General features: G+C 35.0%; 1 protein-coding gene across 1 annotated transcript in view; it reads left to right on the top strand.

Annotated features, from left to right (window-relative positions):
• Positions 1-14,561, top strand: part of Reln (reelin) — a 473,157-nt gene that overhangs the window by 233,476 nt on the left and 225,120 nt on the right. Inside the window, exons 7-8 of the mRNA XM_046464128.2 lie at positions 7-103; positions 6,229-6,280. Of these exons, the coding sequence (XP_046320084.1) occupies positions 7-103; positions 6,229-6,280 (149 nt within the window). The remainder of the gene's footprint in view (positions 1-6; positions 104-6,228; positions 6,281-14,561) is intronic.

Below are 14,561 nucleotides of genomic sequence, written 5' to 3'. Positions count from 1 at the left end.
CTGCAGGGTTGAATGTAACAACTGTGAAACTGGAGAACAGTGTGGTGCAATTATGCATGGCAATGCTGTCACCTTCTGTGAGCCATATGGTCCACGAGAATTGGTAAGTATGTGCTATTTATGTACATTATTCCATTATACTATTTACTGAGCTTTTTGCCAGCAAAAGGCTCTCTTATACTCATTATTCAGATAAAATTTTGAAGTATTATTTATATTATGAGTCCTGTTTCACATATCTCAAAATCATGAGGGATAATTTTATGGTCTATTTTCAAATGTAAAAAATTAATTCAGTAATGAAATGGACAACATCAATGGATCTCATTAAACATAATGCATCACTATAATTAGATGACCTTTAAAAGTAAAAATATGGTGATGTATGTTGTAAATGTACACACATATGTAATATATATAATTTCTAAATAACATGACTTTCTAAGTTCTTTTATAAAGACTTGCTCTTAAAATTGTCCTGATTTTCTCTTTGCAAGTCAAAATGTTTGTTCTTCAAATTTATTACATTATTCTTAAACTTTGATTCCTAAACATGGAGGAACTTTGATAGATAATTTTTTAAGTGAAAGAGTACTTTGAATAAATCAGATTTTTAAAAATTCTGGTTTATGCTAAATTACTTAGAGCTTAGTTACTTTTCTTTAATTTAGACTGATTAGCTGTTGCTTGCCAAAGATAAGTTCCTGAACCATATGTAAAATTAAGCATGAGCATTCTAAATTGAAAGCAATGAAACCCCTAGCCATCAGCATGTGGCTAATAAGCCTCTTGTTACTTGGTCCCTCTCTCTTACACGATGACTACATTCATCCTGAAAAAGGATATAAAAGCAGTGATATGACAGGGCTCAAACACTTTGCCCCTAATACTCTTGTGGCATCTTCTCTGCTTTGTTTTTCTGCTTTTCAGCTTAAACTTCAATGCTTGTTCTCTTGTTTTCTCCCATGTCTTCCTTTTCATGGGGCTTTTAGTAACCAGTTGTATTTTTCACCTGTGTCACACATTGTGTTTCACAATCATTGACTTTAAAAGTTGCCAAAAGGCTGACTTCCATGGCAAAGAGGGTGGGGGAAAAAACCTAAACAGGCAATTAAAAGTCAATTTAGTTATCAAAATGTGAAGACCAATTAATTTTTGCAACATGGTTCTTATTTTATGCTGCTTGGATACCTCTTTTATGGCAATAGGTACATTTAATTTATTAAAGATACAAGCTTCAGAGCATTGATGAATTGTAGAGTTGTAGTTGAAATTAGAACACAAACAGAATTAATTGGATGTAAATTAAAAGAATAGGTGCTCATAATTCAAGACTCATAGGTGTTATTCTTACAGACACATGTGACTCCGATAGTGAAATTCTTCCTGGAAAAAAAAAAAAAAGATTTTCTAGTACATTTTAAATAATGTTCCATGACTGAATTAATTATCTATAAACCTTGAAATAAAATTAAAGTTTTATCATAGTTAATTGAGCTTAGAGTAATTGCCTGTTTTAGAAGGTGCCCCCATTCAGTAATGTTTCTAGAAATCTTGGCAAGTTCTTTGTGTTTCTACTGGTTAATAGGAAGTTAAAGTGTCTAATAATATAATGCCAGAATTTCATATTTCCATAGCATAAAAGCTGAAACATCTAGTTTATTTGATCCCATGTATATTTAATTCTGGTTGTTTTACTATATCCCAGTTTATTGATATCCCAGCAGACTAGTTTTGAATTACATGATATAATTAATGAGAGATTAGCCTTGCAACTGAAAATGAAAATATTCAAAAATAATTATAATTATCTTCATCTGATAAATTAGAAAGAACATGTAGTTTTGCATTTCTATCGTATGTATTTCCCTAAGATGAATTTACTACAGTTTCAAAGGGAATAGGATGAAAAGAGATTGAGAAGGATGAGATGACATCCATGTTTTATACTAGTGACTTCTAGCTTTCAATAATCTTGACATTGTATTGATACCCCCAAAGTAAAAATATATATTTCCATCCAAATTGTATTTATAGAAAGCAGACAAATCAAATGAAAAGTGAGAAATTCGGTTGTCCATTAACCTTATGTTTACTAAAATTAAAAATCTGCACTGTATGTCAAGACTGAATCCAGCTAAAATTGTTGTTCACTAAGACTGATGAAAGATATCAGCTCCCAAAATCACTTTTTAAACAGCATGTTTTCTTATTTTTCAGAAATTTAATTCTTATTGATATTGTAAAACAACTATAGACCAAGAACCATGGTTGATTAAGTCTTTGTATCTTTTAAAAATGCCAACAAAGAGCATCTCTGTGACTGGAGGCCTAGATCAGAAGTCTAGCTCCAGGGGGGGTCTCAAAAGACCAGGTACGGCCACTTGCCCCAAGAAGTATCCATATAACAGAAAGAGTGGTAGTGAAATAGAAAAGAAAGATACTTTTAGTGTGGCCAACACTGGGAAGGATAGAGGTCTAGTGACTTAAGACTTACCTTCAAGGTAATGACAATTACAAAGGAGAGGAATTAGGGTGTGAGGTGAGAAGTATGTGTAGTTGGTGGTCTTGGTCCATAGTGATCTGGTTGATCTTTATCTCAGGTCTGGTCATGTGGAGTCCTATTGCCATCAGGGGAGTCATTACTGTTGGGGGTAGGAGGAGTCTGGGTTCCCATCATGAGATGTTTGCCTGCAGAACTTGCCATTCCTGGAAATTGTGATAAACTGGGGAGAAGAAATAAGTCAAAGAAAGAAGAGGTCAGAGGAACAAAAAGGAATGATTTAGGATAATGACTGGGTCCTCCTTCAGAAGGGCAAAAGGGAGGATGGAGTGAAGGACAATTTCAGAGAGGCCCCCAGTACATCAAATTTAAATACATAGTCATTTCATGTCAATAAAAGGCAAAGTCAGTCAGATGTGGTAGCTGCTATTTGGGGGGCATTATAGGAGCTTGGGTTTCCAGTACTACTAAGCTATTATTGAGCTACAGCCCCAGCCCTAACCTTCATTTCTTAAAAAGAAATCATTTACTAAATTATCATTACATGTATGGAAATGCATGAGTTTGGGCTGACATTTTTCATGGAAGAAGTACAGAATGAACAGCTTAAGTCCATAGTGAATTCTTCAGATTCATTTAGTCATCATACTAATTTTCTACAGTTTGAAGTCTATTTGATTATTTAAGAGCAGTGAGATTTGATAGGATAAAAGTTCTCCATCAATTATTCATAATTGCTATATTATTTATCAAAAGCCTCCGAAAAAGCCCTTTTGTTTTCAGAATGTCAGGTATAAAGACTTACTAACATTGCAAACTAAAGTTACATATTTGAACTCAAGATTAATAAACAGTTTTTAATACCCAAGTACAAATACAGAGGGGTAGATTTTATAGGCAGTGCTTCTTGTTACTTCTTTCTCTTCATCTTTCCTATTTTTCCTTATAGCTGACAATTTTACTAATAAAGTGATTAGGTAAATGTTAAAAAATGATAATCAAGCATTGCACCAGAACTTAGCATCCCTGAAGAAAAAAATGCAGAATCAATGACTAATCAAAGCCTAGGGTCACTCTCAGTTAACCCATGTAATTTGAAATTTGGCAGTATTTCATGCAACTTCCTGTTCGATAGCAGAGGTCACCACTGTGGAACTTGATCATGCAGGTGACACGAGCAGCATTTATTATACCATCAGGGTAAGAATTGAAGACTAGTATATTTAATGCACTAGCAGTAGCAATAACCATGGTGTTTTCAATTTATATAATTCCATTATTTCAAAGAATCTATTTCAGAAGTGTTTCATTATTCATCTGGGAATCTATTCAGTCACATAAAATCATTCAATTTATTTGAAATTTAAAAAAGTCTCTCTATTGGTGTTGTGCCTCTTTGAATTTTAAGATCAAATTATCTAAGTAGAAACCCATGAGAACAGATAGTTCAACTTTCTCTAAAAGCTCTAAGAGGAAAAACATTACTTTTAAAGAATTTTACTGTACTTTTTTTTTTCTGGTGTATCTAGCGGGGGAAGAAACAGAGATATGGGCATAGTGGGCAGATTCAAATTAAAGAGAAAATTTTCTCTGTCACCGTGACACCAGTGATTTTTGCTGTTTAAAATAAATTAGTAGCTAATAATAATAATAATGCTTTTAGATGGATAATGTAGGGCATATCTTTTTTGCCCTCTCCTCTTTTACCTTTTTTTCTGCTTCATTGAATCTCAAAGCCACCTGTTTAAAGCTCATGTCCAGTCATCTTTGTGGATCAGGTCGTACATCATTCAATATGCATATCTCAACCGGGTCCTGGCAGAGCAAGAGGTCTGATCACTCACTCATGGACTATATAGCACTTGACTCTTCCACACTCATGGGCTCTGTCACTGGGGGCTAACAAGGTGCAGGGATACATCTAGAGATGTTAAAACATAAGATAAGCAACAGAAAGACAGCCTACTGCTGCTCCTACTGCTGCTGTCACCATGGAAACACAGTTAAACACTTTCTGTTCTTGAAAGTGGAGTCACAAAAAACATCCTATACTTTATCATATGGTACTTGGGAACCCAGCAGAACAAGAAGCTTCATTATCATCTCATTATGGCATTTACAGGTAAATGGATGGAGCTGGAGAATATCATGCTAAGTGAAGCCAATTCCCAAAAGGCAGAGGTCAAATGTTTTCTCTGATAAGTAGATGCTGATTCATAATGGGGGGGAGCAAGGGAAGAATGGAGGGACTTTGGGTTGGGCAGAGGGGAGCAAGGGAAGAGGAGAGCATATGGGGGTGGGAAAGATGGTGGAATGAGACCGACATTATTACCCTATGTATGGGTATAATTGCACGATGGTGTAACTCTACATCATGTACAACCAGAGAAATGAAAAGTTGTGTTCCATTTGTGTACAATGAGTTGAAATGCATTCTGCTGTCATGTATAACTAATTAGAACAAATTTTAAAATGCTAAAAAATAATAAGAATGTAAAGATAAAACTACATGAGTGCTGTTTTAGAAGAAGGAAAACTGTTAAAGCAAGCTTTGTTGTTTTCTTTTTAGTTATATATGACAGTAGAATGTATTTTGGCATATTATACATGCATGGAGTATAACTTATTCTAATTAGGATCCCATTCTTATAGTCATTCATGATGCAAAGTTACTCTGGTTATGTATTCAAATACAAGGCTAGGAAAGTTATGTCTGATTAATTCTACTGTCCTTCCTATTCCGCTCCTCCCTCCCTTCCCTTCCTTATCTTTTGCCTAATCCAACTGACCTCAATTCTTTCCCTCCTCACCCTCCCCACCCTCCCCTTATTGTGTGTTAGCATCTGCATATCAGGGAAAAGGATCCCATTCTTATTAGGATCCCATTCTTTCTCCCCACATCCTCACCAACATTTATTGTTACTTGTGTTCTTTATAATTGCCATTCTGGCTGAAGTGAGGTGGAATCTCAGTGTAGTTTTAACTTGCATTTCTCTAATTAAGCAAGCTTCTTGAAACCAAAAAAATGTAGCAGAAATGTATTGGATCACTATTTCTAGGCCCACAATTCAGACACTCTCTCTCTCTCTCTCTCTCTCTCTCTCTCTCTCTCTCTCTCTCTCTCTCACACACACACACACACACACAGTTTTATAGAAAAATAATCCACCATTTCTATGATTCATGAACTTTTGGTGTCCAGTGCACGTTTATAATTTATTCAACAAGTTATGCAACCATTGTCTCAATCAATTTAGAGCATTTGCAGCATCCCCCAAGAAATCCTGTATTCTTTAGCTGTTGTACTCTTCACTTTTCAAAATAATCTTATTCTACTCATTTGCTCTTCATTTACTTCCCAGTTGTTTTGGTAGCCTTTTCATGGCAATCCCTGAGTCCCAGACCTGTAGTAGAATGGAAAAGGTGATGGGGTGAGTAGAGAGGGCTTCATTCAATTCCCTCACAAGATTACCCGGTAGATTGCCCTAAAAAGAGTTTCAAAAGAACTCTGAGAAGTTCACTCTTCATGCCTAAATCAGGTTCTCATAGTTCTCCCCCACCAAGAGGAACAGGAAATATATCTGTATTCAGACCATACTGATAAAAATGAACAAACTCCTGGATAAGTGTGACCTTTCTTGATGGTACTTTCCCCCCTCCCTCTTCTTTCCAACACCTGTCCCTTCTCTTTCTCTCATGTCTCATTTTTGTATTTCTCTTTCTAGACTACGACAGGCCTAAATACGACTACAGCTTCTGTCCTCCAGTTTTCCATTGGTAAGTGTTTTTAGCATGTACAGCAATTTAACTTGGAAATGTTTGTTTTAATCACAGTGTACAATCAGAATTGTAGTGCCAAATTCTTGGAGCTTTACAGAAGAGTAAGTCTTAAGTTTGCAGTAAATAATTTAAAATATTTAAAAGTGAAATTAAATATTTTTAAATGTTACACTCTGTTCCAGTCCTCTCCAATGCTGAGTGGTATTAAAAATGCTTGTGAAAATCTGGAACATCTTTAAAGTATTTACATATGGATTTTAAATACATTGGGTTATTTTATTACAGTAGAATTATCTCACTAAGTTATGTTTTTCTCAGACTAAGATAGAAATCTGTTCAGTTGCCTGAGCTCTGACTAACTGGTAGTGGAAGAGATAATTATTGGTGGCTAAAAAGAAACAAATTAAGGCTTTATGTTTGACATAAATAATTATGCTAAATTTTGACATAAATAATGAAAAAAACCCAACTGTATCTGGTGATATTTAAGCGTTTTTATATGAGCTGAAAGTTCCTACCAAAAGCGTTCAGTAAAATACGATGGCTTTGGTTCAAGTGTTTGTAGTTTTGTTGTCTTTTCTATTCCATACCATTTTGATTTTTAAAGGTGTGTGTGTGTGTGTGTGTGTGTGTGTGTGTGTGAGAGAGAGAGAGAGAGAGAGAGAGAGAGAGAGATCTCAAATATCCAAAGGGAATATTCTAGGGAAAGAAAGATCCTGTCTTCTAGATGGGACCTAGCTTTACAGATCTCCCCATTTAGTGTGACAATTGCTGGTGTCTGGCAGCCATGCCTGGGACAGGGTCCTCCGCTCTCCACTCTCTTCACTCCTGTATGTTTGGAGATGCCCTACTAGTGAAAGGACATTTTCCTCAATAGCCTTCAACTGCAAATTGCAAGTCAGGGTTCTACATCCAGAAACTCACTGTGGTTGATTGTAGCTAAGAATGCTTTTCTGCTGGTCATGCAGTTGTCACTTTATCATCAATGTGCTTGTTTTAGCTTGTGTAGGTATTGTGTGAAACTGCCTGATTACAGTTTCAGTTACTTTCTTCTCACATTGATAATATTATCTTCAAAAATTTACAGACAATTCATACATCTATATGTGGTCATAAAATAGTGTTAGCAAAACAAAAATTTTTAGTTTTCAATGAGAAAGTTTTATGAGTTTTTATGAGAAGTTCCTAATAGTTCTGTGATCTATTAGTGAGTGATCTACTAGCTCCATGGTAGAGTGCTTGCCTAGCACACACAAGGCCCTGGGTTCAATCCCCAAGTCCACAGGGGAAAAGAAAGAAAGAAAAGAAATGCTTTGGCCTGTTAACAATATAGCCTAACTTTTCTGTAATGAACATGTAATGCTTTTTTTAGGAAAAAAATAAAGTTCAGTTTTTAAAGTAGTAAAATGACAAAAACAATTTTTGAAGGTTAGCATGGCAGGTAACTTTGAGGCTCTTAACCAGGACAAATAGTTTAAATTCATGATGCTATTAAGAAAAAAAATAAGTTGAATAAGGGATACCAATTTATCTATATTGTATTTATTCTTTTTGTTAGACAATAAACATTAATATCAGATAATATATGTAAGCAATGAAAGAATATGAGGGAATCCGTTTTAAACTATGTCTCACAATTCATTAGTAATTGCACTTTATTCATGGGAGAAAAGATCCAGCACCAATTAAATTATCTTTGTTATAGAGGGGGAAAATGTCTATTTTTGTGAACAGTGAAGTATATACTGCTAATTTGACATAGATTTTCTTTTCCTTACCTTATATTCACACCAATTACAATATCAATTACAGAAGAGCTAATGAAAAGAGCCAGGAAAGGGAGTTAGAGAATTCAGGGTTACTACCTGAGACTCCAAAGCCAGAAAAGCACCAGTCTAAGGTCTTGGGACTAGACCCATATGCTAGCAAGAACCCCTGATTTTCCCACAGGCCAGAGAGCAGCAATGCACCAGGCCAGCTTGCATTATTTAAAGCATGAATTTGAATCTTGGATTCAAAGATGGGAAGAATTGAGGAATTCAAAGAAGATAGATAGACGAAAGAGAGAGAACACTCTATCTATAACTTAAAAATAGATTAACAAATTTTCTTTGGGGGTAACAGTTTTAAGATCAAAAGTGAAATTATAATGTGTTATTTAGAGTGAAACAAAATATTTAATGAAAAGAAATTATTGCTTAGAAATTTCTTTGGGATATTTACTTTCTGCATTTTGAGACTAAAAATTCTTGAGAGCCAAAAAGGGTTAGAGTGACAGAGCAACAATGGAGTAGCAAACCATTAGTTGTATTTTATATGATGTAAGGTAGTGAAAATATACATTATAGTAAGCAGAACTCTCCAGAAATGGTTTTGTGGATCTCATTCCACTCATGTTAGAAGGTATAAGGGAGCATGCCTATAAATTCTAGAGATATTATAAATGTGTATATTCACCCTACACTTTTTGAGCCCATGACAACCAAATATCAAAATAGCAACCACAGTTTCATAGTCATTTCATTTATGCTTATCTCAAAAACTACATGGATTATTTTTTAAAAACCCTACATGTTGACAGTTATACTTCTTTGTGTGTTTTGGAATTCTCCAGATCTATATTAGTAACATGATTAAATATGATCAGTTTCAGTGTCACTCTTTCTTTAGGAAGTTATTTAAGATATTAAATGTTTATTGTACAGTACAATGACTCAGAAGTTACATTAGGTAATTTCTAGGGGAATCCATCATTATTTATGACCTCAGTGATGACTTATATTCATAATTAGGCATATTTAACCACACTTGAAAAAACTGTGTTAATATTTTATATTGCTCTTGTAACCATTTTCAATTATGTGACAAATATTATTGAAAAGAAACCCAGGTACTTCAGAGATATGTGTACAAAAATTGCTTGAATTATTAAGAGATATCTCTAATAAACTCTATCATGCCAATGTTTAGCATCAATTACCTCCCAATTCTTTATATACACACACATATATGCACACAGAGATATATGTAGTATATATGCATATTATATGTGTGTATATATTACATATATATTATACATGTATGTATATATACAGAAATACATACACACATAAATGTAAACAAACATACTGGGTATCTTAAGTGATTTTTAAAGTTAAAGCATCCTGAAAACCCACTTTCGTAAGCTGAAATTTATCAGATTATCAATAGCTAAATCATCTTGAAAAGTTTCCTAAAGTATTCTTAGAAGAACTCTTCATTTTTCCATTCCAATGAAAGATCTTGTATCCATTTCTATGCTGAGGCATCGATTTGCTACAAACCTCCCTTGAATCATTAGATTTGACTTGTGGAATTTATGGTTGTAGCCTTAGGGGTATTTACCCATTTCCTTTAGATTTCCTCTGGGATAAGAAGAAAATTTTGAGCAGATGCCCTTGCAAACTATTATCTTATGGATGCCTCCAAACTCTGTTTTTTTCCACGCAGGGTTCTGGGTCAAACGGAAATGCCAATAGTGCTTTGTAGCAATAATTTATTTAATAGAATTTTACTGAAAATTCATTTGGCACTCTCTTCAGCTAACTTAACCATAGTAAGAAAAAAAAGTGAGAGGATAATATTTTTATATTACTTTTTACAGCACTGGTGTAGTAGAAGGCACCAGATATGCACAGAGTATGGACTCTCTGGACAGGGCCAGATGGTCATAAATGGGTGGGAATATGTGCTGATCTCAGGGTTCCAGGGCCCAATCAGGTCCTGCAGGGTGATACAATTCAGGGAGGCTTCTTAGTGAGAGATGTCTCTGAAAGCCAACAACCTGAGCACTTGAAAAATCAGAAAGGTTTTCCAGGTGAGGAGATGGAGTGAACACAAGCAACTTACTGAAGGAGAACAGAAGTGCCTGTTAGACTAGAAAGACTGGCCCTTGTGGCTATAAACAATGTCACATAAAATTGGGTTTGAGGAGCTAATCTGTATCAGCTGGGACTTTTGATGTTTTTAATAAGAGGGCTAAGTGGGGCTTTTAACTCCTTTAACTTGTTTAAAATGGTATGATTTTGTTCTTTGTTTAACTTATTTGATAGAGGTCTGCAAAAGGGCCCTCTTTCTGTCTGTAACAGTACAGAAATATAATAAAATTAAATCTTAAGAAAAATATCTGCAATATTAAGAGTGGACTCGTTACTTCTTGGATATAAATCCTCATCAAGTCACTCTACAAAAAATTTCCAAGTAATATGCTTGTTCAGTTGTGCCAACTCTTTCTTCAAAATAACAGAATTCATAAAAGATAAAACATTTGAAAACAGGCACTATGAAGAGCAAATAGTGTGGCTTGGGAGGCAGATCTGACTTGTCCATCATAATATCCTCAGTCCTCAACCCAAGGACTCACAACAAGTAGATGCTATAAATATTTTTTTTCCAGAGTGACAAGTGACCATTACAGTGATATCATAATGTTATGAAGCCAAGTGCTAAATTGGTGTGATACAGACATTTCATGACAAAAGTGAGCTAGGGGGAGGCAATATGAGGACCCCAGACAATGGAAAAGATGACTCAGAAGGAAACTGAGAATCACCAATAAACTATTTTTAGTGAATCAGGTAGACAGAAATACATGCCCATATGTTCATCAATATGGAATTATTGAAATAACCAGCATCTATTATTTGTTTATAATTAGTAGAAATAGTATCTCCTTGCCCCCTGCTTTTACTTATAAATATCCTAAGGATTTGTAGAGAGTGTTTGTGGGGAAGAGGGGGTTGTGTGTGTGTGTGTGTGTGTGTTTCACTGCTTTTTTGTTCAATTTTATTATCTTAAGACAGAGGAGAGTTATTAAAGCATAAATGCTTTATCTTTACATATTAAGATATAAAAGTGTCCTTAGGCCTGAATTGTTCTCTTTCTATACTGTATGTGCCATAGAAACTCTGAGATAAATGAGAACTTACTCAGTTTGTATGCGCATAATTTGAAAACTTAAAACTTTAAAATTACAAATTTAGAGGTAGTCTGAGCTAAATTGAAAGATTTTTGTGTAAAAGAAAGACCTGGATTTTTTTTCTGAAATAGATAAAAGGAATAAAATCCACTTTTAAGAGATTTTATACTTTTATACTTTATGCAACATAAGAGAAACAGTTTCTTTTTCCTTTGAGCCTAATTCATAAACGTATTAATTACTCAGAACTTGATTTGGTAGAGAAGCTCTCTCAACTCTTTTAGAGCAGGTAATTCAGGGGGAGGAGAAATCAAGCCCTGCACACTGCAATGTGAATTATTGTTCATTTCCTCCGAGAACTTATTGAAGTATATTTCAAATTAGAGTCTCATTTTTTTTCAAGAGTCACTCTCCTTGGTAAATAAGACCTTGGGGAATTTATTATGAAATAGTAAAACCTCTTCTGAAACATGGAACCTATATCAGATTAAAAAAATCTCTGGTGGCATGAGCTTGAAACAAATATAAATAAAAAACAGAAGTTCAGAAAATGTTAATGACCAAATTAATGTCTATGCTTTAAGAGGTTAAATATACTTCTTATTTGAGTATAAGAGTCTTAGATATAAAATATATTAAAATAAGATTTAAGAGTTGATTTTTAGATCTTCAAAGATCTATATTAACATAGGAAAAAATCTGAAATAGTTATATATGGAATTCCTGTTATCTAAATTTAATAAATAGATAGATATGGGGCTGGGGCTATAGCTCAATTGGTAGAGTGCTTGCCTTGCATACACTAGGCCCGGGGTTCAATCCCCAGCACCACACACACACACACACACACACACACACACACACACAAAAGAGATGTGAAACTCATTATGATTTAGTGTATCCTGCCTCCTCAGACCAGGGTTGACCTAATACTTTCTATGGAATTTATGTTTTAAAAGATGAGTTTAAATGAAAAAAAGGAAAAATACACATACACACACATATTATGGATTTGAAATATATATATTTTTCAAATCCACTTTACCCCAAAGAATTAAGTCTCATTTAAAATAATAAAAGGGAATATTCTGAAATTCTATAAAATTCTACTAAGCATAGCTTCTGGAAAATTGTTTTAAATTAATTGTTAAGTGCTTTTGAATTATTAGAATTGATAATTTGAAAGTCCTTGTGTGGACAGTTTGAAAGTAGCTTTACTCCCTTTCTCTTGAAATATTCAATTTGTGGCTCACCTGATGATACTTAAAAAATAACTATCAGTAGTTTGGTCATAAATATTTTCTTCTAGTATTTATTAGGGGCTGTTCTAGAAGAAGGGATACAGCAATGAAATACAGATTGAGAAGAAATCAATCATCAGTGTAGACCAAATTGTCTCTCTAGTGCCACTCCTTCATGAAAACTCATCTCATTGCCCCAGCCTGATGTCTCTAAACCCCTCACCACCTCTGAATCTATTTTAGGACACCTACTTCATTCTGCTTTGATTAATGTGTTGGCCATTTCCATGCATCCATCTTCACCCTTTATAGCTTAGATATTCTTTGAAGGCTAAAGGATGTACATGCATCCCTCTTTGTATGTAGAGCAGAATTTTGCTCCCAATTAGAACTCAGTAAATATAAATCGAATTGAATTAAATTCATAGGTTACTGTGCTCTTCCACACTGGTGCTCAGTACTTACCCATTGAGGCAAGGGAGTATGCTGAATGAAATCCTTGGGCAACACTAGAAGCGATTTCCACTTTCTTCTTAATTAATCAGGGACCTTTCCATCATACAGATCTTTAGGAAGTGTATTATATATAACATGATATTAGGAAGTGTATTATATATAATATGATATTAGGAAGTGTATTATATATAACAAAACAATCCACTTTTCCCTGTAGGGAAAGCAAACCCAAAGGCAATGCCCCAACTTCCAAGAAATTTATTATGAGGATCATTGCATGACGCATGATTGTATCAAAATGTACTCCATAAACATGTACATTTATTATATGTCAATTAAAAACAAAATAAAATTTGGGAAAAATGCATTATCAAATAAGTGGGGGAGTCTATGTGTGAGAAGAAACCAAGTAAGGCAGTAAACTTTGATGATAATTAAGGGATGCAGAGCACACAGGACACAGCGCAGTTATTGGAAGTCCAGATAAGAGGGAAGTCCAGAGGCAGGGCTTTGTCATTTAGGAGGGAGACTGACAAGAGCAGGCATGGTACCATCCCAAGAAGGTCCACACATAGTGAAGGTTTGGGGGATGGCACCCTGCAGGAAGAATTAGGCAAGGGTCATTCTAAGAACTGGGGACAAGTTCAGAGCCAGAGGGCAGCAAGGATGGTAGAGCTTGGGTGGAGCAGACAAGGTGCTTAACACTTGCTGCCTGAGTGGGGATTAGGCATTCTAAAAACTGGGCCAGACTTGAGCACTCAGGCATAGGTTCTGTGGGTCCTCGGGGAAAGGAGGCCTGCCTAGCAGGCAACTTGGCAAAACCTGACACATTCTACATTTCTCTCCTCTGTTTTTCCCCAACATGGCTCTGGCGAAAGTTCTCTAATTTAGGCTTAGAAAGAAGCTTGCAAAGAGTGGGCACCTCAAAGTTGTTGGAAGATGACTTGCCGTTCTGTAAATTGGGAGAGAATTGATTTCTCTCTTCCTTGTGATAGAAGTAATAATAATGGCAGTGAAGAAATACAAATATTTTGGAAGTGAGGGAACAGGGTTAGGATTGGAGTAAAGAAAGGCACAAAGAGGAGGAGGACAGCTGTTCATTTTATATCCTGTGGTCATTGTCCATCTGTCATAGACTGGAAGACTTCCCTAATGAGGTTTGAGCATTTCAGCCAGAAAAATGACTAAGGGGACAAAAATATTAAGTACAGTAAATCACACAGTGTTACATTTCTGCAGAAAAGGGGTTTGCAAATCGAATAGCCTCTTTGCTAATAAAGTCAGTCAAAACAGAAATATTACTCTTTAGTAGCTTCATTTTTAAAATAAACCAATATAAAACAGAAGGTGAAGAACAGTTGCTTTCAAAATCTGGCTGTTCTACAGTTTATGAAAGAGTTCTTTCAAGTTTAAAGAAAGCAGGTTTTTAGTACCAATACAGAATATTTTTGAAGACACATTCATTTTATTCTACTTTACTTGATCTCTCTTTTCCTTCATGTCAGTTTATAGTAGATAACCTAAAATGGAAACTTTTCTTCCACATAACAGCCCCTCTTACAACACTGTCCTTCAAAAATGTTTCCTCAGTTGCAAGCATGCTAAATTCCCCCAGGGGCATTTT

The sequence above is a fragment of the Marmota monax genome, unplaced genomic scaffold (genome assembly GCF_021218885.2).
Source record: "Marmota monax isolate L192 unplaced genomic scaffold, Marmota_monax_Labrador192_F-V1.1 WCK01_AAM20220418_F8-fsc00065, whole genome shotgun sequence".
NCBI classification, from domain to species: Eukaryota; Metazoa; Chordata; class Mammalia; order Rodentia; family Sciuridae; genus Marmota; species Marmota monax.
Note: the sequence above shows the minus strand (reverse complement) of the source record. Positions and strands in the feature narration are given on the sequence as shown.